Source organism: Grammomys surdaster, unplaced genomic scaffold, assembly GCF_004785775.1.
Source record: "Grammomys surdaster isolate TR1022 unplaced genomic scaffold, NIH_TR_1.0 126531, whole genome shotgun sequence".
NCBI lineage: Eukaryota > Metazoa > Chordata > Mammalia > Rodentia > Muridae > Grammomys > Grammomys surdaster.
This window is the reverse complement of record NW_021621323.1, coordinates 10,465,820-10,489,316: the sequence shown is the minus strand read 5'-3', so window position 1 is coordinate 10,489,316 and position 23,497 is coordinate 10,465,820. Positions and strand designations below refer to the sequence as shown.

General features: G+C 46.5%; 2 protein-coding genes across 2 annotated transcripts in view; both read right to left on the bottom strand.

Annotated features, from left to right (window-relative positions):
- Window positions 1-7,437, bottom strand: part of Hadh (hydroxyacyl-CoA dehydrogenase) — a 42,295-nt gene extending 34,858 nt beyond the window's left edge. The window contains exon 1 of the mRNA XM_028760403.1: window positions 7,210-7,437. Within this exon, the coding sequence (XP_028616236.1) occupies window positions 7,210-7,341 (132 nt within the window). The 5' untranslated portion in view covers window positions 7,342-7,437. The remainder of the gene's footprint in view (window positions 1-7,209) is intronic.
- Window positions 7,438-20,307: 12,870 nt separating this feature from the next.
- Window positions 20,308-23,497, bottom strand: part of LOC114614794 (cytochrome P450 2U1) — a 15,372-nt gene continuing 12,182 nt past the window's right edge. Inside the window, exon 5 of the mRNA XM_028760424.1 lies at window positions 20,308-22,849. Within this exon, the coding sequence (XP_028616257.1) occupies window positions 22,671-22,849 (179 nt within the window). The 3' untranslated portion in view covers window positions 20,308-22,670. The remainder of the gene's footprint in view (window positions 22,850-23,497) is intronic.

Genomic DNA, 23,497 nt, shown 5'->3' with positions numbered 1-23,497 from the left:
GAGAGGGGGAGGGGGAGGGGGAGGGAGAGGGAGAGGGGGAGGGGGAGAGGGAGAGGGAGAGGGAGAGGGAGAGGGAGGGAGGGAGAGGGAGAGGGAGAGGGAGAGGGAGGGAGGGAGAGGGAGAGAGAGGGAGGGAGAGGGAGAGGGAGAGAGAGAGGGAGGGAGGGAGAGAGAGAGAGAGAGAGCTAGCTAGCTTGTGGAACACGGCAGAAGCTGGAGGATGAGGAGCCACGTTGTCCTCTGGACATGACGGGGCCATTGCGTTCATGAGCTCCTATCAGCTAGGGATACCTGCACGAGATCAAGCCAGAACATAGTCCAGCATGGTTGGGGGGTGAACTAATGAGATCCCACACCCTTGGCCGAGGAGCTACTGGCAAGTGATAGCTACTGGGGAAGGGGGAGGCATTTTTTCTTCAGGAGTGTAGTCTCTGGTAGGTTGGCCAAGCTCGGCTGCTTGGTCTCACACCCACAGGTACACACACAGCTCTGAATGTATTTAGTAGGCTATACAGAGAGAGGAGGTTATGAAAGTGGGAGAGAGAGCAGCAGCAGAGAGAGCCAAAACATACTGTGTACATGCATGAAATTACCACATAATAAATGAGAGTCAGAATAAAAGCTATCATACTCAACCAAAGTATAGGCAAGGAAGTGGAAAAGAATTTTTATGTGTTGTTGATGGAAAACAAAGTAACCCCTTTATGGGAAAACACTGAAACCCCTCAAGAGCTTAAGAACAACACTACTGTATAATTAGCATTTCCATTTTGGGGTATATGCTTATGGAATTAAAAATGGATAAAACCACCAGATCTTCCTTTGGAGGTAGCTTAAGTCTTCTCCTGATAGTTCAACAATAACTACATTAATAAGGCGTGATACCCAGAAAACATTTCAGGCAGCAGGTATGATGATGGCTCAGCAGGTAGGGGAGCTTGTTGCCAAACCTGGTCATCTGAGTTCAAATCCCAATGACCCATGTGGTAAAACGAGAGAACGGACTCCTACATTTATTTTTTATGACCTCACTATGCATTCCCTGGCAAGTGCACATGTACATACGTACATGTGCATGCACGCACGCGCACACACACACACACCACACACATATAAATACACACAAATAAAAATAAACAAATGTAAGAAAGCTGCTTTAAAAAAAAAGAATTCTAATATCTGGGTGCCAACAAAACAACAGCACTCAGGCGTCCTGAGATCCCTCACAACACTGCCTGGACCACCTGACTAGAAAGGATGGAGCTGGAAATCTAGAGTGAAACACAGGAGCCAGAGGTCATTTTGGTTTCCACTCATTGTTTATTCAATGTTGTAATTCACAGGACCTCCCCTGGTTCTTTAACTTAGGTGACAGTTATTTAAGTCACTGACAATTCTTGTTTTGTATTACAGTGGCCTGCAAACTCACTGTAAGACACTGAGAGCAAACAATCTGGAAAACACACACACACACACACACACACACACACAGAGCTATGTCCTCAGCTCCATGACTCTCCTGGGGCTGGTGGAAGGCAGGCTCAGGCAAAGGGGAAATATTTTTAGACAAGGGTGCTTCAGGGCTGTAAAAATAGGTCCAGTGAATAGCAGACTTGTCAAAGTCCCTAATACTCCAGCCAAAGGAGCAAGCCACTGTGCCAAGCAGAAGCATGCTGGATTTGTGTATCTTTGTAAATGCATCATACTATTTGAATCCGGTTCTCTGAAGAGTAACTTACATGGTAAATTCAAGAAATTAACATCAACTGGCCTAATACCTGGTCTTTCCATACCCTCAGCACATCTCCAGCCAATGTCTCTTGGGACCCTACACCAGCAGGGCTGTACTTCATCAACACCACAGTCTAACCACAAACCCCCAATGTCATGATTATCCTCACGTCTGACTTGTGACTGTGTCCCAATCTTAGCACAAATACTCAAAGGCAGGCACTGTCCTCTGACATCCATGGGTTTGCTATGGAGTGTGTGTGTGTGTGTGTGTGTGTATGTGTGTGTACATTAAATAATAAAATAAATAATGTAAAATATAAAGCATACTCCTGCAGAGACCACAGAGCCTGCTCTCTCACACTTACACTGCTCACCAGACACCAGCAGTAGAAGCTCCAACTTCTAGTAGCACTAGAAATGAGGTAGGTATACTTGCCTAAGGCAGAGCAGGAAGGAAGACTGAAAATGATTAGGAGAAAATTAGAACCAAAGCAAGGGACAAGTCACAAGTAAAGTAGGATATCATCACCACTAAGAAAAACAAACCTGACAGCCCAACCCCTTACACCCTGTAGGAATGGACTTCCAAATATACTCCAGGTTGGAAAGTGGATATACCATAGGGCCATGCTTTGATCTATACAGAGAACAACCTAATAAAGAACCAAGGAACTCAGAAAAGCAGGGCGAATGTCATGACAGGTGTATGGTATGACCTTAAGTAGAAAAACCTACTGGTGTGCTGGGTATGACAGTGTATGCCTTCAATCTTAGCTCTTAGTGGCAGGGGGAAGGGGATTTCTGTTGCTTCAAGGCCAGTCTGGTCTAGATGGTGAGTTCCATGCCAGCTAGAGCTTCCATAGGGGAACCTGGAAGGAAGGAAGGAAGGAAGGAAGGAAGGAAGGAAGGAAGGAAGGGAGGAAGGGGGGGAGGAAGGAATGAAGGGAAGGAGGGAAGATGGGAGAGATGAAGGGAAGAAAAGAAAAAAGGATAGAATAGCTGAGAATAAAAACATGGCTTTCATAAGGAACATTCAAAAGGAACATTGATAGTCCAGGAACTATGCCCGTCTCCTGTGATACTAAAACTTCTAAGCTTCTATACTTATTTCTCAAGAAAACTTTAACTCAAAAACTTTAACAACAAAAGTTAAAAAGGCCAGCAAATTCACAGAGCTCTGACTATTATTCCATGAAACACCAGAGGTGAGGATGGTGAGAGGAGGTGGGATGGGATTCAGCGGTAGAGAGAAGCTTTCCAGTCTCTCCACGCATCTGTCCAGTCAGAGCACTGCACAAGAACGAAAGACTGCAGCGAATGTTCAGCTGTAGCTTACAATGCTCCCCCTGAAGCCATTTCAATAGTTTGAAGAGCTCTAAAGAAATAGACACTGTTGTGTGGTGTGTGTGTGTGTGTGTGTGTGTGTGTGTGTGTGTGTGGTGTGTGTGTGTGGTGTGTGTGGTGTGTGTGTGTCTGTGTGTGTGTGTGTCTGTGTGGTGTGTGTGTGTGTGGTGTGTGTGGTGTGTGTGTGTGTGTGTGGTGTGTGTGGTGTGTGTGGTGTGTGTGGTGTGTGTGGTGTGTGTGTACATGTGCTAGAGTGTGCATGAGAAGATCAAAGGATAACTTTTGGAAGTTGGTTCTCTCCTACCATGAGGCAGGGTCTCTCTTGTGGCTTCTGCCATGATACATACCCCAGGCTGGCTGGTCCTCAAGCTTCTAGATAACTCTCCTGTCCTCACCTCCCATCTCCATGTAAGAGTGCTGGGATTAGTCACACAACTTCAGCACTGAGTTACTAGCCTGCTCATCCTTTATGTTTTAAAAAGGACACCCGTGTTCAAACACACATACACACAGGCACACAAATCACACAAGTTTGGGGGATTCAGTCAGATGAACTTACTCCTAATCTTGACAAGTTCAAACTTTCTCCACACCAAAAGTATAAGACATAGACTACATTGTACCAGAAAGTCTCTCAAACACTATTCCCAGTTGTCCCAGTGGGGACACAAGTCATGTAATGAAGTGTATGAGCTTTCTGGACTCTTCATAGGAAACCAATGGACTAAGCAACGCTTAGAAAGGCCTCTTCTATCAACCTGAGAAGCACAGAGCTTGCAGCTTCCTCTTTCCTTCTCTCTTTTTTTTTCCAAAGGGGAGGGGGCAAAGGTGGGGAGAGAGATGGAAGAAGATGACGGGGGAAGAGAGAGAGAGAGAGGAGAGAAGTGGAGGCTGGCCATGACCACGTGGAGAGAGGGGACAGAGAGAAGAAGCTAGAGGCAAGAGAGCAAGAGAACAAGAGAGCAAACTTTGGTTTGTTTGTTTGTGTTTTTTTTAAGGTTCTTTTGTTTTGTTTTGTTTTTGTGTGGGTTTTTTTTTTTTTTTGAGTTTTTTTCGAGACAGGGTTTCCCTGTGTAGCCCTGGATGTCCTGGAACTCACTCTGTAGACCAGGCTGGCCTTGAACTCAGAAATCCTCCTGCCTCTGCCTCCCGAGTGCTGGGATTAAAGGCGTGTGACACCACTGCCCGGCCCTCTTTCCTTCTTTACAAAGCAAAAGGGAATCTGTTTCCACTCAGAGTTCATTTACTGATACAAGTCACTTTGCCTCAAGATAAATCAGCAGTCAGAACCAAATCAGACGCATATAACAGGCAAACACATAAAACAAGTCAATGTACTTAAACATTAACCTGCAGTCTAAGAAGTTTTTTTTTTTAATTTAAAACAAACAAAAAATGGCAGGCAATGTAGACACTCTTAGAAGGTACATAATCACTAATGGCCTAGGCTCTGGCTAAAGGTAACTAAGCCCCGGCCTCATTTGTCTAAAATTACTTAACTATTTGATAAATGCATTGGGTGTGTACAAAATGTATTTGCACCCTTTTCCATCCCATTCAGCACAAAATGGAACACATCGATTAGTTAAAACTGTAAACAGGAACTCTGTTGACTTAGATCATTTCATAGAGAGTTCAGAAGAAATGGCAGCTCACTGTGACGCAGGTGATAACCCAGATGCTGATTCGTGTTTGTGCTTTTATGGCTTCTCTTGGGTGGAATAATTAGATAGAAGGGGCTGACCTTCTCTGCAGCCCCTGAGCAAACTGCATTGTCAGCTGGCATCTGTGTCAGGGTGAAGCAAGATGGACCAGGAAACTGGGATCAATGTTCTCCACCTAAACCCAAGGCTCCTGCCTCCACATCGAGGATCAGGAACAAAAGGGGCCAGAGGGTCAAAGGACAACAGGACAGATGACAGCAGTGACCTCAAGGATTACAATGGCACTTCTGGCTTCTTGGGGCTACGTGGGTGACAACTGATTCACTCACTCCTTTTCCATATTCCTACAAAACCTCTACTGTGCAGAGATAAAGCAACTGCCTTATGTATTTACCAACATGTAGACCGCCCAGCTCCCTGTGGTTAACACACTAATGAATCGTTCATCCCTGGTACCAGAGGCAAAGAAGATTTACAACCCTGCACCCAAAACTGTCCATTATGGATTTTTTTTTCCTCAAAAAGGAGATGGCATAATGGGTGGAGAGATAACTCAGCAGTTAAGAGCATTGGCTCCTCTTCCAGAGGACCCAGGTTCAAGTCCCAGCACCCACCTGGCAACTCAAACTGTCTGTAACTGTAACTGAGTTCCAATCTAAAGAAAGAAAGGAAAGAAGGAGGAGGAAAGGAAAGGGAGGGAGGGAGGGAGGGAGGGAAGAAGGAAGGAAGGAAGGAAGGAAGGAAGGAAGGAAGGAAGGAAGGAAAGAAGGAAGGAAGGAGGGAAGGAAGGAAGGAAGGAGAGACAGCACTACCTAGAACTGTTTGCTGCAAGGCCAAGTGTAAGAAATGGACTAGCAGAACCACTGGAAACACAGTAGAGCCATTATTCAGGAAAGCAGCGTCCCCTGCAGGATCAGAGTGGTCACCTAAAGCAACCCAGAGGAACTGCTGTTCCTTCTGAGAGCCCACGGTTTAGACTGTGAATCTTTGTTACACTTCTATTCAAAAAGTTCTGCTAGGAGCTAACAGTGTTTCCTCTTCTCCCTTACATTACCATATGAACTCCCTGATCCAGAGGCTCCAGTATTTAATCCACAAGTCTCTGATCCCCACCCTTGTCAATCACTTTCCTCCCCCTCTTCTCAGATCAAAGTCCAGCACCTTACCCAGTTAATTTTAAGTGCTTCCTGTGTGAGTCCTCAGGCACTTCAAAACACTTTCTTTGGATGGACACAGCATCCACAGAATACAGCATCCTGCCATTTGTACAAAAGCTGCAAGATGCTTTCTAATTAGTTTTGAATCCACAACAGTTTCTGGAGCCTTACACAAAACCCTATTATCTTGTTATTAAGATGTAGTTTGGACACTGTTTAAGGGATACATTGTTTTATTGGACCTGGACCATCAATCTCATCCTCACAGCCTTGAGACGTTTTTGTGGTGCAGAGGGATACAGCAGACTAGCTATATTTTCTCCAGTTTAGCCATGTATGCTTTTTTTTTTTTTTTAACAGATTTTGGAAGAAAGTGCAATCAAGGTATCTGGCTACTGCGTTTATAGCAAGCACGCAAGTATGCATTTGGTTGGGAAAAGACACTGACTTGCGAATACCCTGCCTAATTAAAATTAGTAAGCTCTCCACTGCCACAAAACTCAAGTTGCAAAGGCTTCAAAAAATAAGAATATAACAGCAAGGACATGAAAAAAAAATCATAGTTTTCTAATGTATGTAGGAAGGTAACTATTAAGAGAAAACAGTACTACACGCATTCCAGTACCCAAACTGCACGGTTGATTTTGAACTGTGCCTCAGCTGGCACCAGGCAAAGTCCCACAGAAGCCCATGAGAGATTAGAGACTTCTCAGGGCATAAACTACGCTTATCTCTGTCGCCCACTCTCTGGAGGTTCAGAGCTGGGCCAGCACACAGATTTCTGCACCGGGGCACTAGGTCAAAGGTCAAAGTTGCCTGGCCCAGGCCTGGGCGGAGTCCCAGCAACTCCACAAACGCCCACTAGGTGACTTTCCAAATTGTTACAAAAGTGAAGGCCAACGAACTTGTGGGAGAGGCAGAACACTTGGAAAGAAAACTCACCCAGACAACACCCGAAGAACTGTAAGAAAAAAAAAAAAGGAAAGAAAGAACAAAAGAAAAAACTGATAAGGAAAACTAAACTAAAAGAAATCGCAGCCCAGGTCTTGGCGAGCAGATTCCTGTCAGTTCCAGGCGGTGAGCAAACACTCTGCAACTCTGCACGCACAACTGTGCACAGTCCAGCTCCAGTGTTGCACGCGTGCACCAGCGCTCTCCACCGAGCCTTCCCCGCCCCGGGGCAGCTAGCTCAGAAGCATGCACGTAAGGATCGGGCCAAAGGCTGTAGTTCTGGGGCGGTGAAGCATGCTGCACCTTCTCGGACAGCTTCGAACTACTTCCACCACACCCGGGACGCGAGGCCCGCTCACCTGCGCGATGCCGGCGCCCATCAGCCCGCCGCCGATGACCGTCACATGCTTGATCAGGATCTTCTTGGCGGCCGCCGACGCAGAGGAAGAGGAGGACATGGAGCGCACGAATTGCCTGGTCACGAACGCCATAGCTCAGTGGAGCAGCCGAGAAGGAGCAGCGGGGACAGCGCGAGAGGTCCCGGAGCTTCGTGGGCGGGGTCGGTGACGGGTTGGGGGCGGGGCCTCGAGCACGCCCCACCCGCCAGCTTCACAAGCTACAGATCCACCCCGCAGGGCGGTGCCAGGACTCAGGCAAGCATGAACTCTCTGGCGAAGCAGAAACTCGCATGCTTCTGAACTAGCTGCCCCCGGGGCGGGGAAGGCTTGGTGGAGAGTGCTGGTGCACGCCAGCAGTTACCCACCAAGAGGCCACCTGTAATTGGCTTCACAATCTGGTGGGCTGGAGTTGCAATCGTGAGCATTGGGTTTAAGGTGAGGACCGTAACCCCGGATAGAGAACACAGGAAGGGAATGCCTGGCCAACTTTCTGCCAATCACTGTTAGTACTGTGCTAGTGATATGGAATTGCTGTTGGTTTTGCTTCTAAGTGTTCATCTGGTCCCCGCCAAACTCACCATCCAGAGGAAAGCCATCCGCCCCTCCCTCCACTCGAAGATAAGAACGTTAATCCTGTGTGCAATGAAACTCCTTGCAAAAGCCTCATCTGTGTCTCACATTCTGCAGAATAGAACTAACTTCCTGTCTGAAGGTTGGAGGTCGAGAGTCAAAGTTCTGTCGGGCTGTTTCCAGTTACCCACCTCTGTATCTAACTTAGGTTAAATAAAACTTAAGCCATGGGCTGCTCGGCAGGCCACTTTCCCAGAAGTCCCAATCTAAAACAGTTAAAAAAAAAAAAGGCATAAAACCCAAGGGAAAGAATCACTTGATCCTCCGTAACCTGCCTGCCCAGGGTCTTCAGCAATGTTCTTGGTAAACAGATGGCTTTATGACCTTCGTCTGGAGCTATAAAAAGTTTATGTAACCCTTCAGCAGTGAACCTTGTCCTTCAGAACCGATTCCACGCCTGTTCCCTGCCGCAGGCTCTTGCATGTGACTGGGAAGCATCTCTCCCGCACTCCCTGGGAAGCAGGGGCTGTGTTTTGCATTGACCCTTTGAATCTTATTTTTATATTTAACCCTTCAAAAGAAGCAGAGCCCGTTGAGTGCTACACTCCAGCCAAGTCAAAAAAAAGTAGGAGGCTAGGAATGGAAGTAGGAGGTTACCCAAAGAAACCCAACAGCTTGAAAAATGAGCACATTTATGCAGGAAGAAAAAAAAAAAAACGTGAGCAGCAGTCTGAGGAAAGACATAAGACAGAGAGGAGAGGCCACTATGGCTGAGAAAGGAGAGGACTCTGGCTGAGGCGCCACTAAGAGAGGAGAATAGATTTTGAGGAAGCTTGAGGATGAGGTGTTCAACTCTTAGTTTTCATTTAGAAAGACTAATTATAAACCAAGTTTGGTGCTGTGACAATATAATTCTCTCTTTCTTTTTCCTTTCTTCTTTCTTTCTTCTCTTCAGTGTATATCTGTGTACTGTACAGATACAATGTCTAAGGAGGCTAGAGCAGGGCATTGGGTTCCTGAGATTGGAGTTACAGACTGTTGTGAACCACCACGTGGGTGCTGAGAATCAGTCCCAGGTCCTCTGGAAGAGCAGCCAGTGCTCTGAACCACAGAGCCATCTCTCCAGCCCTAGGATATATTCACAAATGATATCTCTGTTGTAATATTTCATGGGTACCTCATGCCTGAGGTAGCGCACGTTTCAGATCTCTGTTTTTCCTTGGGAAAGAGTGATACACGTGTCCTAATCCACATGTGCTGCAAATCCCCCAAATCTCTCCTGGGAGCAAGGAAACCCCAAGTCAGGGCACCATTAGGTTCATTATCTGATGAGGACCCACTTTTAGCCCAAGGGTAGTTCCTCGTGTTTGCAGGTGGTGATGGTGAATCGTGATCGTCCAGTTGAGTGAATTTATAACTGACTCAGAGAGACACTTCTGGAAGACTCCGTGGAGGCATTTCCAAAAGGGTTAACTGAGGGGAGAAGATGTCTTCCTGGAGAGGGCAGCACCTTATACAGAGTGGGGGTGAGGTGCACCCTAGAGATAAAGAGATCTGAGAGAGAGAAAGTAGATTTCCTGCCTGGCTGCCTTCTTCTCCTGCTGGGGATTTTTTCTGTTCTGTTGTAGCTGCGGGGAGGCTCCTTCCCTGACATCAGAACCTAGCCTAGGCTTTCTAACATTGGCTGAAGCCCAGCTTCAGTAGGACTCCTCCAGACCTTTAGCTCCAGACTGGGACTGCTGACGCAACCAGCCTCACAGACTTAGCAGCGGTGAGACCCTCAGCCTGTCCAGATGGCCTCTCCAGACCCAATTGTGTAAGCCAGTCTCATAAGTGACATCTCATAGCACACATTATTACTCTGACAGTTCTCTTCCTGTAGAACAGGGGCTCTCAGCCTCTGGCAGACCTCCCTCCAAAAAATACTTAAAATTCATAACAGTAGCAAAACTACAGTTATGAAGTAATAACAAAATAATTTTACGGTTGGGGGTCTACCCATGAGGTTGGGGGTACTACGACATGAGGCACTGCATTAAAGGGTCACAGCATGAGGAAGGCTGAGAACCCTGCTCTAAAGGGAGCCCACTGGAGACTCTTTTTAAAGCCACTAGCCCTGTCCAATCACCTCCCAAAGACCCATCTCTAAACGCTTCTATGTCAGGTTTTAGTATGTGGATTTGAAGAGGACTCAGAAACACTGATGTAGTACTCCCGAGTGATTCTCAAATCCAAGGCCATCTGTCATAAACAAAGGTGCTGTGTAAAGAAAAGAGCCCGGGGGACTGTGAGTACAAGGCTAGCCTGGGCTACATGGCAAGACTCTGTTTAAAAAAAAAAAAAAACCCAATAAAACAAAGGCAAGAGCAGCTGCAGGGTAGACTCCGGGGTCCCCGCAGCCCGCACCAATGGGTCCTGCACCTTCCTACTCTTCCTTTGTTTTCATTTTCATCCGCCAAGAGGAAATAAATGGTCTGAGGGGAAAACAAAAAACAAAACCCAGAAAACAACCTTTCAGCGATTTCACCCTAAACATCAGCCAAGTTTAGTCTTGGGAAACAAAAAGACCACATGGGCCCTCTTCCTCAGTGCCTGCCAGGTGACAGTTACCGCAGAATCATTCCTTTGCTACCGTTGTCAATCTTTGAGAGCCTCATAGCAATTTATTTTTAAAAAAAAAATAATGATTTTTATTTTTTATTGGTTATTTTATTTATTGACATTTCAAATGTTACCCCTTTCCTCCTCCCCCTGCCTCTATGAGGGTGCTTCCCCACCCGCTTGCCCACTCCTGCCTTAGTGTCCTAGCATCCCCCTACCCTGGATCATGGAGCCTCCACAGGACCAATGGCATCCCCTCCTAGTGATGCCCGACAAGGCCACCCTCTGCTACATATGTAGCTGGAGCCATGGGTCCCTCCATGTGTACTCTTTGGTTGGTGGTTTAGTCCCTGGGAGCTCTGGGCCGTCTGGTTGATTGATATTATTGTTCTTCCTATGGGGCTGCAAACCCCTTCAGCTCCTTCAGTCCTTGCCCCAACTCCTCCATTGGAGACCCCGTGCCGTGCTCAGACCAATAGTAATTTCTGAAGACCCTGACTTGCACCTTTGTTCCCGTTGTGGTGGGATGGTCTTTCCTTTCTCTCTGCAGAAACAGTGAGGCAGTAGCACAGGCAAACAGGACCCTGGCTGCTTTGCTGAAGGAATGGCCTGGCACAGAGAAATGGGTAGGTAGCAGCAGTGTCTCTGTTGGTCACATAGATGGATAACTGTCATACTTAGAACACAGTTAGCAGAGCGGCATGGTTTGGGGCTGGGGAGGTGGCTCTGAGGTAAGTGCTTGCTATGCGAGCAATGAGAACCTGAGTTCAGATCCCTGGCACCTATGTAAAAATCTGGGTGTGACAGTGTGTGCCTCTGATCCTAGCCCCCGGAAGGCATTGAAAGGATAATCCCAGGGGCTTGATGGACAGTCTAGCCAATTGGTATGCTTCAGCTTCAGTGAGAGACTGTGTCACTGAATAAAGCAGAGAGAGAGTGAGTGACAGGGGAAACCATTCTGCATCAACCTGTGACCCCCATGTATGTACTCTTGGATGTACCTGCTCACACACTGCATGGGCATATAGACACACATGCCCTCATACACAAAAGCAGCATATTTGACACCACAGACGGTGGGCTGTAAGAATAGCAAAGTGGGTGCTAGTAGGCCCTGTGCCCCATGACGGTGGTGATGGCCAGGCAGAGACAGAGCTGAATAGACAACCTTCCCTCTGCACACTCACAGAAGGGCAGAATTTGATAACAACCAAAAGCATTGATCAGAAGGGCAAATTCATTGAATAAGTTGTAATTTTCCTGTTGTTTACGGAAAGTGAATGACTCTGGCTTCCGGGGAATGAATGCGAATTATACTGTCTTCCTTGTTTTGTTGAATAGGTTTTAGGCTTCCTATATCAGTGTGATGGTTTCTATATGCTTGGCCCAGGGCCTATTAGGAGGTGTGGCCTTGTTGGAGTAGGTGTGTCACCGTGGGCATGGTCTTAAGACTCTCACCCTAACTGCCTGGAAGCCAGTCTTTCACTAGCAGCCTTCAGATGAAGATGTAGAACTCTCAGCTCTTCCTGCACCATGCCTGCCTGGATACTGCCATGTCTCCACATTGATGATAATGGACTGAACCTCTGAACCTGTAAGACAGCCCCAATTAAATGTTGTCCTTTATAAGACTTGAATTGGTCATGGTGTCTGCTCATAGCAGTAAAACCCTACGACAATCAGAAAACAAAAAGTTGTGGCTCCAAGACCAAAGCCCAGAGCATCGAACCAAAGGTTCACTTACTGAAGAATCCATGATGGCTGTCCTTGCCTTAGGTTTCATAGAAATAGATTAATTTCCACAATTAAGGGATGTAATCAGTTTGAGAAGGCAGAGTCCTCCTTTCGCACAGCCCACTGAGAACATGCTCCAAATGACAGACAAGACGAGCGTTTGAACAACACTGGGATATTTTTACAGATGATTTTATCAGTTTGTGCTTTTGGAGAAAAAAAAAGGTCACGGCTGACTTCAGATTATGAAGTTTTCTTATCTCAGGTTTTCTTATCCAGCCAGCTGTTGTTCCCAAGCCAACTAGTCACATGGGAAACCTTTCTCTCCATCCAGAAGCACAGTGGCCTTTCCAACTCACAAGTTAGAATTAAAGTCTAGGATGCCTAAAACATAAGATCTCTTGGGAACAAAGTGGTTTAATTAAAAACAAAAACCCAAAACCTTAAAGGTGAATATTACAGGAAATAAAGTGGTGTGTGGTAGGGTTGGTACAGTCTGGATGAAGGGTTCGAGGCCTTCGCCATATCTCTCCTGTGCACACGTGGCTGTGGGATTTATAGTGTGGCTGCAGGATTTACAGATCAGGATTTTTCCATTTCATAGTGGGTGGGAACTCTGAGCTGTTGTGACTGCTCTCGGCCTGCTTTCTCTAATTCTCTCAAGATAAAAGAATCATCAAGTACGCCTGTGAGGAGGAAGGTGCAGGGTAAATTCCTTGCCCCCCAGAGAGGAAATGATGTATGGACTTCATCTTTACAAACGAAACTCTGGATTTGTTTTCTTAGATTTCCACAGACAAAGTTTTGTGCTTCGAAAACTGAGCAGCCTCCTGAAGAAGAGCGATGAAGGTAGTCCTCTTTCTGAGCAATTTTTATTTACTGTTGATCTTTAACACTTATTGTGTGTGTGCTTACATACCATGACTCACACATGAAGGTCATGTGGTAACTTACAGAAGACGGTTTTCTCCTTCTATCATGTTGTCAGGTTTGGTAGCAAGAGTCTTTACCCTCTCCGCCATCTTGCTGGCCCTTGACTTACTCTTGTTAAATGCACCACATGGAAGCAGCCAACACACATTCAGCCCTTCAGGATGTTTGCCGTTGTTCTAGGTGCTTTGGGTGAGTTAAATTATGGAATACTTATGATAATCCTGTGTGGTAGCATTCTTTAAGACACAGGGAAACTGAAGCCCAGATGAAGAAACTTAGCCAGGATTGGATAGAAAGTGTGGGAATTGAAACCTGGGACAACGCGTATTTTCTTTTTTTTCTTTTTTTTTTTTTTTTGGTTTTTCGAGACAGGGTTTCTCTGTATAGCCCTGGCTGTCCTGGAACTCATTCTGTAGACCAGGCTGGCCTCGAACTCAGAAATCCGCCTGCCTCTGCCTCCCAAGTGCTGGGATTAAAGGCGTGCGCCACCACCGCCCGGCCGACAACGCGTATTTTCAAGGCTTGTGTTCTGGAGCACTGTGCTGATTGCTCGCCAGGGCAGTTCTCCGGGTTTTTATGCTATCCTTTAAGGGTGAATAAACCATGGTTTTGAGTGATAAAGCCACTTACAAGCTAATACAGGCTAGATGCATAGCTGAGCCTACTCAAAGGCAAGGGCCCATGCCGCTCACAAATGCATACTCCTTAGGAAGTGCCTTCGCTTCTCAGAGGGGAATGGGCAGGCAGCAATGGACATTACACATGTGAAGAGCATCATATATGCAGATATATGTTGTACATATGGGGAGCATCACGCATGCAGAGACAGCATTATTTATCTGAGCGCACCATACTTGTGGATAGTCTCACATATGTGGAAAGCATGACACATGCAGAGAGTGTCACACAATCAGAGAGCATTATATAAGTGGAAAGTGTTTTATATGTGGAGGTCTCGCGCACATCCAAATACCATACATTGCCAGGGGCTGACGACACTCAGGAAGGCAGCAAAGGGGTATGGAGTCGGCGATGGTGGCCAAAGCTGCTTTCCCTTTGGCAATTCTTTTGTCTTTAACTCTTTGTTATTGCGTGATCAAAAAATGACAAAACCAGATGTAATGTCTAATGGGGATGGACAACATGGGCCGAAGCAGAGTGAAATCCACGCTTGGTTTGTTGAACCCACAGTCAGACATCAGCTCTCAATAAACTAGCTACGAGAGAAATATAATCCTAGTGGGTCTTTTTCATAAGATTGTCCAGCAGTGGCTCCAGGGACACGACTTGAGTATTCTGAATAATTTCCCAAACCCGTGACTTTGACAACAGTTTGCCAGTCAGCCTTCTTTAATTAGGGATCATGGACAGTTAGGGAACAGAAGAACATCGACAGTTGTAAGAACTCTTCCAAAAGAAGAATATTTCACAGTTGGAAAACAAAACGAAAGAAGCGAACAAACAAACAAACAAACAAAAAACCCTTTTTTTCTTATTAAGAAGAGAATCATTAACAATATTGAATAATATATTAGCAAATATTTATGAAAATATTAGCCACAGTTGCCCATAAAACATCTCATATGGTTAAGTATAATGTCTGAGGATTATTAAATAAACATATTGATCATTTAATCCTGGCCACACTTTCCTTATGGGAATCTGAGACCATGTACATAGCCAAAATCAATCACTTTTGGTTTGTTTGCTTGTTTGTTTGGTTGGTTGGTTTTTCTACTGTCAATGGCACTTGAAGATCTGGTTCTCAGGAATAACTTGGGCTTGGATGGAACCTCAGCCCCCCTAGTCCTTCTGTTGGTTAGCCATCTGTGTGAGGAGAAGTTAAAGGCCGTGCTTGACCACTGTTTCAGTTGAAAGTGAAGGAAATTTCTGCATCTGTGTTGACCCTCCTCTTGAAGAGTGGACACTGGTTGTACTTTTCTGTTGCTATGACAAAACACTGTGACCAAGGGAATTTAAGTTTGTGGTGTAGCCGATGATGACCTTAAACTTTTGTTCCCCCTGGCTCTGTCTCTTGAGTGCTGGGGTCACAGGTCTGTTGCCCCATTTCCTGTGTTTCATGTTGCTTTCTTTGACTGTGGTAAACACAGTAACCAAAAAGTAACTTGGGAAGGAAAGGGTTTGTTTCATCATAGAGCTTAGAGTCCATCAGGAAGGGAATTCAGTACCTGGAGTGCCGAAGCAGAAGCCTTGGAGGAGTGCTGCCTACTGGCTTTGCTCCCCATGATTTACTCAGCTCGCACCACTCACAGCAGGCTGGGCCCTTTGTCTGTTACTCTTCTATTGCTGTGAACATAGAGGCCATGATAGAGGCAACTTATAGAAGAGAGAGTTTATTGGGGTCTTACAGTTTCAGAGGGTGAGTCCATGACCGTCATGGTGGGGAGCACGGCAGCACACAGGCAGGCGTGGCGCTAGAGCAGTAACTGAGAGCTTACATCTGATCATACACAGGAGGCGGGGGTGGGGGAGAGGGAGAGGGAGAGGGAGAGGGAGAGGGAGAGGGAGAGGGAGAGGGAGAGGGAGAGGGAGAGGGAGACAGAGAGACAGAGAGACAGAGAGACAGAGAGACAGAGAGAGACTGGGCCTGATGGGTTCTTTTAAAACCTCAAAGCCCACCCCAAGTGGAAGGCCACCTCCGACAAGGCCACTCCTAATCTTTCCTAGACAGTTCTACCGACTGAGGGTCAAGCTTCAAACATAAGAGCCTGTGAACCATTCTCATTCAAACTACCACATCCTCCCATATCAATACTTAATCAAGGAAATGCCCCCCACCAATTTCTGTATTCGCTAATCTGATAGTCAATTCCTCAACTGAGGTTCTCTCTTTCCAGATGACTCTAACTTGTATCAAAGTGACAAAGCTATCTAACCAACCAAACAGTATATCCAGTTTTATCCAGTGCTGGGGATCAAACCCATACTAAATAAGAACTGAATCCACTGATTTGCATCTCTAAGTCTGTACTTTTATCCTTAGTTTGCATATGAGACACTTGAGTTGAGAGTGGAAAATAACTTGGCTGAAGCAGAATGCGTTTCTGGAGAGGCCAGGTCTGAAACTTGACTACAGGAAGGCAAGGTTGCTACTTTTCATCAGGGGTTAAGCTAGCCCCGCACAGTGGATCCATGGCTCCCGCAGCCCTCAGGATCAGAAGTTAAAGCTGGAGTTACAATGACATTCCAGACGGAGGGGAAAATACGTCTGGAGACTGTGAGGGAAGAAAGGTGGAGAACAGTCTACAATCACACTGCGTAGTGTCCACGGTGCGATCATCGGGAACATGGGAGATAAAATGGGGGGAAGGGGCCTGAGCAGGGTTGTCCCCGTTTATGTAGCCCAGTGCTCGGTTCCATTAAGGTGAACTGGAAATAACTGCAAATTTACAGGCAAGGTGGTGCCGTTGAGAATGGTACACACACACACACACACACACACACACTCACACACAAGTCTAATTCAGAGGCACCATTATTAAGAATTTGCTGTTTTGGTTTTTGTTTTGTTTGTTTTTTTGTTTTTTGAGACAGGGTGTCATTGTAGTTGAAGTCAACCTTGAATTTGGGATCTTCATGTTTCTGCCTCCCAAGGCTTTGTGTCACCATAGTCACCTATCTCGTTGTCATCTTTCACCTAGTATCCGTAAGCAGTCATATACTGTCTGAACTCTGAGGGTAACACACAGTGATGCTTTAGTTATAATACTTCAGTATGTCTTTCTTACAAAAAGTCACTTTGTTACATAACCACACTTCAGTCGTCAACTTCTACAAATTTACACCTGAGTCATTCCTTTCTAATCTATTATGTGCTCCCTGATTTACTTAATTAAATCCATAATGCCCTTTATAGAAGCTTGTTTTTAGTGAACTTGGGGTCAAGTGTTGCATCTACCTTGTCTCTCACCGCACGCCAGCTAGCTTACCTCCTTGGAAGTGGTCCCAGGGAGCAAAAGGCAGAAGTCAGTGTTTTTCTGACCTCTCTTTAAAAGTGTCACGCTGTGTGGTTTCTACAGCCGCCTGGTGTTTACACGGGTTCATATTGATCAGTGTGGGAGGGAACTGTTGGGAGAATCATCAGGGCTGTCCATCCTAAGCTCTGGCTAGTACACCATCCCGAGGTCATAGAGAACTGTTCACAAGACTTACTGTTTCTCTGCAGCATCATAGAGTCCTTTTGTCACACCCAAGGGTCTTTACATAATAGGTCTATGAGTTGCTATTTTTTCTCTGAGCTAACACCACACTGTCTTGCTCACACAGCTGTGTATAGGTTTGGGTATATGATATGAGTTCCATGCGTGTGGATATTTTGGTTTTTGACTTTGCCTTGACTAACTACTCTGAATGACACTCAGGCCTGATCTCAGTGAGATTCACGTTTAACTGGTCTCAAGTGGACCGTCAGCATCCATCCCTTTATCAAATGCCTGAGGTGGTTCTGAAATCCTTCTAGGGTTGAGAACTGTGGTCTAGTTGACTCTAGTCTGTGGCATAAGGGCACTCGTGCCAAAGTTACACAGGCAACTGCAGATGTCGTTCTCCTCCGCAGACACCCTCTTACCCAGTTCAGCCCTCCTCCCACCATCAGTATCCCTGAATATGCCAGAAACTTCCAGAAATTCTCAGCTCCCTACATCTAGGAACCGTGAAAAAGTAGTTATGGTAGTGTGTGTGTGTCTGTGCGTGTGTGTGTGTGTGTTTGTGTAGAGGTGGGGGTCGTAAGAGATTATCAGGCCTCAAACGCAGGGCAGATGTTCAGTGGATATCTGTGTTAGGCAAAGCACCTGAAAGGCGTCTTTCCTAGTCTGTGACAGAAGAGGAACGCGAAGCCTAAAGAGGGCAGGACACGGGTCTGAAATTCGCTCTGGTCCAGCCTCCCTATCTCACTCTGCCCATCTTTCCATCGGACTTTATCTGTGTGGTGCTGCAAGGCACCCCTGGCCTCTATGTGGTCCAGTTTGTCCACATTTTCCCTTGTGCGCCTGCGCAGGTGTTTTCCTCTCTATTGCTTCTTACCCACAAAGTAGGGGGAACACACAACACAGCAAATGCAGCGTTAACAGCTCTGAACTAATTAATCTCAGATCCTGAGACATTCTGTCATTTCTAACGTAACTTTTTTGCCTTTAGATTTTTAATGGAAAGAATTTCTGTCCACAAGAGGGCAGCCAAGAGCTTCTTCAATCCATTTCTCTCAAGAGGGGGTAGGAGTGGGCGGGAACCAAGAACAACCAACCTTTCTTAGACAGGGTGGAGTAGGAGTCAGAGATGTTGTTTATTTCATCATAGGAGACACATGTTTTATGTGGGCGTGGGTGTGGGCATATGTGTGCCAGTGTTGGCAGAAGCGCATGTGGAAGTCAGAGAACTACTTGGTGGAGTTGGTTCTCTCTTCCCACCCTGCTGAGTCCCAGGGATCAAATTTAGGTGATCAGGCTCGACAGCAAGCACCTTTGCTCATGGAACTATCTTGTCAGCCCAAATTATATACATATTCTTATTAATAGAGATTTCTTTGAAAACTCTATAAAATGCATATTGATATCACACACACACATACACACACACACACACACACACACACACGTCTATCCCACTTCCCTTTGAGCTAGCCTACTGGAATTTCAGGGGGGATCAGCAGTGAGCACATAACTGAATGACTCCCCCTTCCCAGAACCCACCGCCCCCTCTCCCAGGATATATTAGCGAGTAGCCAACAGTTCAGCAGTAAGAACTATTGCAACTGAAATGCCTATACTGGGTCACAGCACTCTCTCTAGTGAGGCCTCTGCTTCAGTTTGTGGCCAGAGGTGGGAGAGATGGGAGGTAACAGAAAATGGAGGTGGGGGGTGGGAGGTGGGATAAGGCATGTGGGGGGAGATGGGAAGTGAAGGAAATGGGAGGGGGGAGATGAGAAGTGGGGGAAATGAGAGGTAACTGAAAGTGGAGGTGGGGGATGGGAGGGGAAGGGGAAGAGATAGGAAAGACAGGATTGGGAGGTAGGAGGGAGAGATGGGAGGTGGGAAAGATGGGAAGGGAAGGGGTGGGGAGATGAGACCCTGTAAATTCAACAACTTAAGGACGGCAAAAGGGCTCAGGAGGAAATATGCTGGAAATGAGGTTTGGGAGTTCTTGGGGATCCTGTTTTAACAGGAATGTGGGATGGGTCCTCACCACAGAGCTGGTCTTCAAGCTGTGACCTACAGGAGGAAGAGTGGGTATGGCAAAGCTGGCAGGTGGCTAGCTCAGCCATTGGCAGAGAAGATGCTTCAGGTATTTAAAGCTAGGAAGGCCAGTACAAAAAAAAAGCCCCGGGTGGGGGGACCCTGATATCTTCTTCTTCAGAGAGAGGGGAAATGGGGCTGGAGGCATCTTGAACAGTACACGACAGACAACGTCCTGGGACAAACTTCCTCTGGTTCCACACGCACCGTTTCGTTTCAGTCTCTCCCTGACATGAGTTTCATTTTCCATGGTTAGTTCATTTCAGCAAGAAGGTTGGAGGCAGATGGCCTCTGTTTTTCTGGCTCTGGTCTTCAAATAGATATAGGAACTTCAAAAAGGTACCAGGCAACACTGCGAATGCCCAAACACCGTTGTCTCAAGTAATCAACTTATATAATCACCTTGAGATGGCAACCCTGCCTAATCTCTGGGGACAGGCATTCAATGATTTGCCTCAAGGGGCTTACACAAGACACACTCTTCTCTTATCTGTACAGGGGTTTGGTGTGAGATGTAAGAAAACTGGGCTCAGCAGTTAAGAGCACTTGTTCTTACAAAGGACCCAGGTTCAATTCCCAGCACCCACATGGAGCTCGCAACCATCTGTAACTCCAGACCTAGGGATGATGCCCTCTTCTGGCCTCTGTAGACACTAAACATGCATGCAGTACACAGAAAGACATTCAGGCAAAACATTCAGACATGTAAATTCACACACAAATTCACACACAAAACATTTGCACACACAAGAGAAGATCAAGCTGTTGGACATCTCTCTTGTACTCTGTTTGACTGTACTCTGAAGGCATAGTCTAAAAAGAGTTACATGCCTGTGGTTACATGCCTGTACTACATTGTGGGCCCCTCTCTGGAGGTCTGCTTCCTCTTCCTTTTTGACTAAGATTTCATAAAAACAACAAAAAATTGCTAAGCAATTATAAACAAACAAACACAAGGGAGCTGACACCATCTTCACTAAAATAAGAGGTTTAATAGGATCACCAAGAGCTCCATCACAGTCGAGGTCCAGACCTTGTTATTAGAAAACTGATTACAGTTAATTTCACATTTCAGATGAAACATCAAGTGCAAAACTGTCAAATAGCAGTAGGCTCGGAAAGAGCGCGGTCTCTCTGCAGCAGCGTTAGTAATAGGGTTTTCACAGCGTAACAGCTTGAGGCATGATATTAACCTGCTGGGTAATCGTGGGATTCTGATGTCGTCTCAGAGAAGGCAGAAGTCCTTTTCAAGTATGATGTGAAATCTTTGGTTAGGTCCAGAAATCCATGTGGGAGTCAAGGAGTAAGGGGCCTGCAAATGTGGAGGTGAGATCAGGACAGCCTGCTCAGTGAGCAGCAGGAGCCATTCGTGCACCTGACCACACGTGTACATCCTCAGCCCCGCTTCTTTAGTGTGCTGGCCTAAACAACAGTCTTCAGGGAACTAAAGATTAGCCTGTATTCCATTCATCTACTTTGAAAGTAATTGTAGTTTATAAAAAGGAAAACAGAATTGTGGATAAGATAAAGAATACAGATTCAAAAATTAATCAGCGCCTGCTTATACAATATTCCACATTTTCCTTTTTACTCGCATTAGGCTTTTATTCAGCAGCTGGTATTTTCCCTCAGTAAGGATTTAAGAGTCTGCCTCAGTCAGTGGGAAGCTGGGTTCTCAGCAAGCAGCCTGGGGATGCAGTCTTTGGGAAGCTGCCGGAAGCTTTCATTCTGTGTTGTTCTGGCAGCTAAGGCATTCTCCTAAATTTGCCTAAAATGGTTACTTTAAATGATAAACAAAAGTCGAGTACATTTTAAAACACTGGTAGGACAAATTATACTGTGTTTTAAAGCTATCCTGGACTGACTGTAATAAACCGTGGGTGGGCTTTTCCCTTTAATCACTTTTCCTAACTCACTCTGAAGTTGCCTAGACATCCAGCAAGAATCAGGCACAGTAAGGAGGCAGCACGTGGAGCCTGCCCCAGGAATCAACAGGGACAAAGACGGGCACAGGTAACGGAGGCCAGCTTTAGGACCATGTGGGGTAATACTGAGAAAGGGCTCAGAAAGTGCTTTCCAGTCACAAGGCCAAGTAGCTTAGAGACCCGTGATGGCACTATTTAATTAAGGGCCTTAGCACTGGAAAGCCTCGGGTCCCTTAGTGTGAGGATTACACACACACAAAACATTCGGTACAGAGCTTTTCTAAGAAAGGCTCAGCATCCCACGGTTCCTTCACAGAAATGCAGAAGACCCGAGGAGGGGCTGGACACAGGCACACTGAGATGCACTGCTGGCTGTGCAGGTTGGCTTTGCCACCAATCATCCCCTACCCCTGGCAGCAAGAGGACAATAGTAGTCCACCATTATGATAAGTGCATTCCCACACTGCCATGTGGCCCTTGGAGGAGCCATTAGAGGGCTCCCAAAATGGCTTCTTGTCTTGAAGAGTAAGTCAGCACACTATGGCTGATGGCACAGGAGAGGAGGGTTCTGAATCACTTGACTGAGAAATCCCCTCTGGACCAAATCCACAACTCCATTACCACGCTCCCCCGCCCAGAATCCTAGGCCATAGTCAGGTGCTCTGCACCCACCTACGCAGGGCGGGCCTGTGCCGTGCAGCCAGGCTCACCGCTTACGAGGCTACAGACAGTAAACACACAGGTAGACAATAACCTCAAGAGGATGCTTTTCTTTTTCCTCAACAGACTAGGCAAGGGGACATTTCATCCTAGTTCTATAAAAAGGACCCAGCCGTAAACAAAATCAGTACTCATAAGACAAGCCCAAAGAAACTGACATTGAATCTATGCTAGAAAAAAAATACAAAAGAAAAGAAAAAACATCTAAAGAAAGGAAAAAGGAAAGTCTACCTCAATATAACCTAGACCTGCATCCCTCTCTGACCAAGTGTCCATGCTGACAATGTTGTCAGGGGCCCTGGGAGGTCTGAAGGCAGATCTACTGAATTGCCCAGTATCTGCCAACAGCAGAGACGTCATGAAACATTCAGTCCTCAGAGTTGAGAAAATTTCATTACCTCATTTTACCACAGGAGGACGGAGGCTGAGAGATGAAAAGCTCTGCTTCCCGATAGAATCCCTGCAGTTAAACCAAGTGCCCATGCTTCCCCGTGGACAGTGGGCACCACCAGACACTTGAGAGTCCTGCTGAGGAGGCCTCCGTGGTATGGCACCCTTTCCCTCGAGGTCTCTCATCTGGGGCTTCTCCTGGCTGTGCCGAACTGCTAGGTCCATGCCAACCAGCAACAGGAAAACTGTCTAGGACAAGTGTGTGGAGCCTGCCCCCTCCTCTCTTCTCAGGGCGGCTTCATCTCTTTGAGATGGTTACATTAAAAGGGTGTGGGGCCAGTGTTAGACCAAATCTCCCAGTCATGACGGGCTTCTCGGAACCCTCAGGTAAAGCAAAGGTGAAACTCTGCATGAGGCTCACAAACATCAGGAATAATTCCATCTTCGCCAGCTGCTCTCCCATACACACCCGCTTCCCTACAAGTGAGAGGAGAGAGGAACAGTTATGACACATCCTGTTCTTCTGTAGCAAGTGTCTACTGAGTCTGTGGGGGAGTTTTACAGTAAAATCACTACACAAGCCAGTCGCCTTCAGTTTACCTGTCCACTCAACTGGCTCTCCATTGAGGACATGAAGTCATGAGTCATGAGGACAGGAACCAGGCATGGATCACGAGTGGCAGCCACCCTGCCCTTGCCTTCCTACTTACCTCACCTGGAGGAAGGACTAAGGGAAACAAAGTCAGATGGAAGTTTCTGGAACTTTCTGTATCCACAAAGGGCCTTGTATGTCTTAATCTAGGAACTTAAAGAAACATCTGAGAGGGAGAAGCCCTCACTCCCCAAGCCTAGCAGATCGTGAGCTGTTCTCAGGCCTGTAACATGGGAGGCTCTTGCTCAGGTCTCACAACCTGAGTTCAATCCCTGGGATACACATGGTGGAAGGAGAGAGCCAACTGTTCTAGCATAGCACAGCCATAGCCATAGCCATAGCCATAGCCATAGCCATAGCCATAGCCATAGCATAGCCATAGCGTAGCCACAGCCATAGCATAGATAGCATAGCCACAGCCACAGCCACAGCCACAGCCACAGCCACAGCCACAGCCACAGCCATAGCCATAG